General features: G+C 59.4%; 1 protein-coding gene across 1 annotated transcript in view; it reads right to left on the bottom strand.

Annotated features, from left to right (window-relative positions):
• The window catches only part of HADHA (hydroxyacyl-CoA dehydrogenase/3-ketoacyl-CoA thiolase/enoyl-CoA hydratase (trifunctional protein), alpha subunit), a 22,736-nt gene that overhangs the window by 16,591 nt on the left and 2,027 nt on the right, over positions 1-4,118 (bottom strand). The window contains 4 exon segments of the mRNA XM_017839248.1: positions 1,254-1,356; positions 1,437-1,556; positions 2,546-2,684; positions 3,839-3,972. Of these exon segments, the coding sequence (XP_017694737.1) occupies positions 1,254-1,356; positions 1,437-1,556; positions 2,546-2,684; positions 3,839-3,972 (496 nt within the window).

Below are 4,118 nucleotides of genomic sequence, written 5' to 3'. Positions count from 1 at the left end.
GCCTCCAGCCCTGGGCAACAGCAGCACAAGGACGTGGAGCTGCAGCAGAGAGTCCAGAGGAGGCTGCAGAGATGCTGCCAGGGCTGGAGCCCCTCTGCTCTGGAGCCAGGCTGGGAGAGCTGGGGGTGCTCAGCTGGGGAAGAGAAGGATCCAGGGAGACCTTGGAGCCCCTTCCAGAGCCTAAAGGGGCTCCAGGAGAGCTGGAGAGGGACTGGGGACAAGGCCTGGAGGGATAGGACACAGGGAATGGCTTCCACTGCCAGAGGGCAGGGAGAGATGGGACATTGGGAAGGAATTCTTCCCTGTGAGGGTGGGGAGGCCCTGGCCCAGGTTGCCCAGAGAAGCTGTGGCTGCCCCTGGATCCCTGGGAGTGTCCAAGGCCAGCCTGGACGGGGTTTGGAGCAACCTGGGCTGGTGGGAGGTGTCCCTGCCCATGGCAGGGGTGGGACAGGATGAGCCTTACCCAGGTCACTTTGGATTCCATGATCCAGCTCAGCTCTGCCACATGGGACAGACCACACCTGAGGGCTTCCTTGGCATTGCTCAGGGAAGGCAACAGCACCTCTTCTTTCTATTTACTTTCTTCCCCTTGAGGCACCCTGCAGCTCCAGGGCAGCCCCAGCTGGAGCAGTGGCTTTCATCCCAGCTCCTGGGGGGAGCTGCTCACACCTTTCATAGGAGGCTCTTCAGGGTTTAGTCCTCACAAACTCCCCCATTTAGTCACCTGCCAAGAAAGCTGCCCTAGTGAAGGAACAGCAGAATTGTTCACCAGCCTGTTCAGCACCTGGAATCCTGCAGTTTGCAAGGAATTCCTCTGCCCAGCTGACAGCCAGCTGGCAGTTCAGAGGCCTGAGCCACTGGGGGCTGCCTTCTCCAGATCTCCTCCCAGATTACCATCTGCAGGCTGCAGAAAGGCAGACATCCCTCATCCATTGTCCCTCCATTAGGGGCTGCAATCTGTCCTCTGCCGTGATAAACGAGGAATGTGGGCCCTTATCTGTACAATTAGCTTAAGCAAGACAGCCAGCAGCCTGCCCTCCCTGCTGACCTCTCCCTGTTCCTCTCCCTGCTGGCTGGGCTGCAGCAGCAGCTCAAGGTCCCCGTGCTCCCAAGGGGGGACCAGGGATCCCCGTGCAGCCCCTGTGCTCTGCCCCCACCCGCTGCACCAGCGGCTTCTCCCCCCAGTCTGGTGAGGGCAGAGCTCCCCTGGCAGGCAGCACCCCCAGAAAGCCAGAGGCATCCCCGTGTCTGACCTAGGGGTTCCACCACCTGGTCCACCAGCCCCATCTTCTTGGCTCTGTCGGCGCGGATGTTCCTCCCGGTCAGCATCATGTCGAAGGCAGCGGGCAGTCCCACCTGGAAGGGCAGGAAGGGGATGGCAGAGTGGGAGCAGGCCACGCACAGGGGCTGGGGAGTAAAGCTTTGCTCTCACTCACCATCTTTGGCAGCCTCTGAGTGCCCCCTGCTCCGGGCAGCAGGCCCAGCAGCACCTCAGGAGTGGCCAAGACTGTTTTCTTGTCCTTTGTTGCCACTCTGTAGTGACAGGCGATGGCGACCTTGAAAAAGGGAGAGACAAGGAAAGGTTTCCCTGGGAAAGACCACAGAGGACTGGGTATCCATCACACAGCTCTCTCCTGCACCCTGCCTCAGCCTCCCTCCCGACCCCAATTCCCTAATCCAACTGCCCAAATTCCCTCTGGGCTCACTGATGGCTCCTTCTGGGATACGACAGCAAACAGGTAGGAGATGAGCACGAAACTACCAAACTGAGCCATGCTGGTTTTAAATCTCACCTAGACCATTAAGGGCTTCATCAATTCACTACACTGACAGCATGGTCCCATCTACTGATCAGCCATGATTCCTGGTTTCTGATCAGCCATGATTCCTGGTTCATCCCTGGATAAATCCACGTGTCACCCCAGTGTGTGCACAAAGCTGCAACTGCTTGAGAAATCCATACAAACCAGGGAGAGTCCATTCCAAGGTTATTCTCCTTTAGTAACCACTCTGCTCCAGGAATCACCACAGTCCTTCAATTTACAGAAATCCTAGGTGGAGATTCCCAGGCAAACACTGGATCCAGCTGAAGGGGCAGGCAGGAATGGGGTGTGCAGGCAGGGAGGAGCCTGGCCGGGCCCCCACACTCATCCCTCTCACAACAACCTTGTGGGGAATGGGAGTTGCTGGGATACAGGACTCACTCCCTCTGAACAGCAGCAATTTCCAGCCTGGGCTCTGCCAGCAGCATTGATGCAGATCCAACGCCTGCTGGAAACAGCCGGTTTTCCCCGGGACTCTCATCCCAACACCAGCCTGGCCCACACAGGTTCCTATTTGATCTGCTCTCTCTCCACAGCAGCAGCAGAGCCCCGAGGCACAGCCAAGCCATTCCCTTGCCACAGACTCCTTTGCATGAAGCAACGAGCCCTCCTCGGGCCCCACACCCCTCTCCCAGTGCTACTCCTGCCGGGATCCCTTGGATAGTCCCAGAACTGCACTGCCAGCTCCCACTCCTGCTGGGAGAGCCAGGACTGCCCAGTACCTCCAGGCCTCCTCCCAGGCAGCTGCCACTGATGGCAGCAACGACAGGCTTTGGAGAATGCTCGATTTTTTCCAGCATCTTCTGTCCGTCCTGAGAGAGCTGAGTCACTTCCTGAGCGGTCTTGCAGGCTTCGAGCATGCTGGGGGAGGAGAGAGGGATCAGAACGGGGCAGGAAAATGGGGGGGGCTCAGCCACTTTGTGCCTCTTTTCCCACAATCTCCAGTGCCTGACAGGCAGGGAAGAGCTATTTAGGCCCCAGTTTTGGATCAGACAACACGGGGAGGTTAAGCTCAGCAGGGTAAGGCCCTGCCCACTGACAAGGGCTGTGCCTGTGGCACTGAATGGGATCCCTTTGCCAGGGCTCTGAAAGCCTTTGGGAGGGGAGGAAGGGTCAGAGGAAGCCTTGAAGTGCTTGCCAGGAAGGGGACAGCCCAGGATCACTTTTTAGAGCAGCAGATGGCCAGTGCTCTGATGCCACACTCCATCAATTAGAGACTCCCCCGTGCCAATTATCCTCCCGGAGACCAGCAACGTTTGCCAGGCAGGAGCAACCTGGGAGGCTGGAGGTGCTGGGGCCAGCAGGCACCTCCTAACCATAGCCTGGCCTCTGCTCTGCTCACCAGCTCTACCTACCCCCTCCTTCCCACCTGCACAGGGACAAGGGCAGCCAAAAAGGGAACGAGGTTTTGGGGGGCCTGTTGGTAATTCACCTTCTGTCCTCAGAGCTTTCTGGCTTTTAATGTCTTTGAGCAACTGTTCTGCCCTGCCCAGGGTCAGTGCCAGGAGCCAACAGCACTCCAGGTCACAGTGGGCACCCACAGGATGACCCCACACCCTGGAAAAGCTGCCCAGGGAGGCTGCTGAGCACAGGGCAGAGCTCCAAACCCTGCCCAGCAGAGGGGCCAGGCTGGAGGGCTGCCAGGCACTCCAACCCAGCCAGAACGAGTCCTGCATGTAAATGATCTGCTCGCTGTGTCCCACAGGGAAGGACAGTGCCCACCCCGGAGCCAGGATGGGGTTCCTTGGCTGCACCCCAGCACGAGGAAGGAGTGACCAAGTGTCACAGTCTGAGGGGGCTGAATGACTCTCCATGTCCCTCCTTGTCCAGGTTTCACTCCACGTGAGCACCCCTGGCATCCCGTGCACGTGGATGTCCCTCCCAGCCTCTGCCTCACCCCGGGGGGATGTCAGGGACAAACTGCTGGACTGCAGGGACAAACTGCACTGCACTCCAGGCCCTGGCTGCTGGGGTTCAGGGAGAGCCCCCTCAGCCCCCTCCGCCCCTGTGCTTACTTGAGATCTGCCCCGGCGATGAAGCAGCCCGGCTTGGAGGAGATGAGCACGGCGCTCCTCACGGCCTCGTTGGCCCAGATCTCGTTCATGACCTCCGTGAACTCGGCGCTCAGCTGCTTGGACAGGGTGTTCACCTGGGGGGAGCAAAGCACCCTGAGCAGGGAGCTCAGAGAGGTGAGGAGCAAAGCACCCTGAGCAGGGAGCTCAGACGGGTGAGGAGCAAAGCACCCTGAGCAGGGAGCTCAGACGGGTGAGGAGCAAAGCACCCTGAGCAGGGAGC

Source organism: Lepidothrix coronata, unplaced genomic scaffold, assembly GCF_001604755.1.
Source record: "Lepidothrix coronata isolate B3197 unplaced genomic scaffold, Lepidothrix_coronata-1.0 Scaffold391, whole genome shotgun sequence".
NCBI lineage: Eukaryota > Metazoa > Chordata > Aves > Passeriformes > Pipridae > Lepidothrix > Lepidothrix coronata.
Note: the sequence above shows the minus strand (reverse complement) of the source record. Positions and strands in the feature narration are given on the sequence as shown.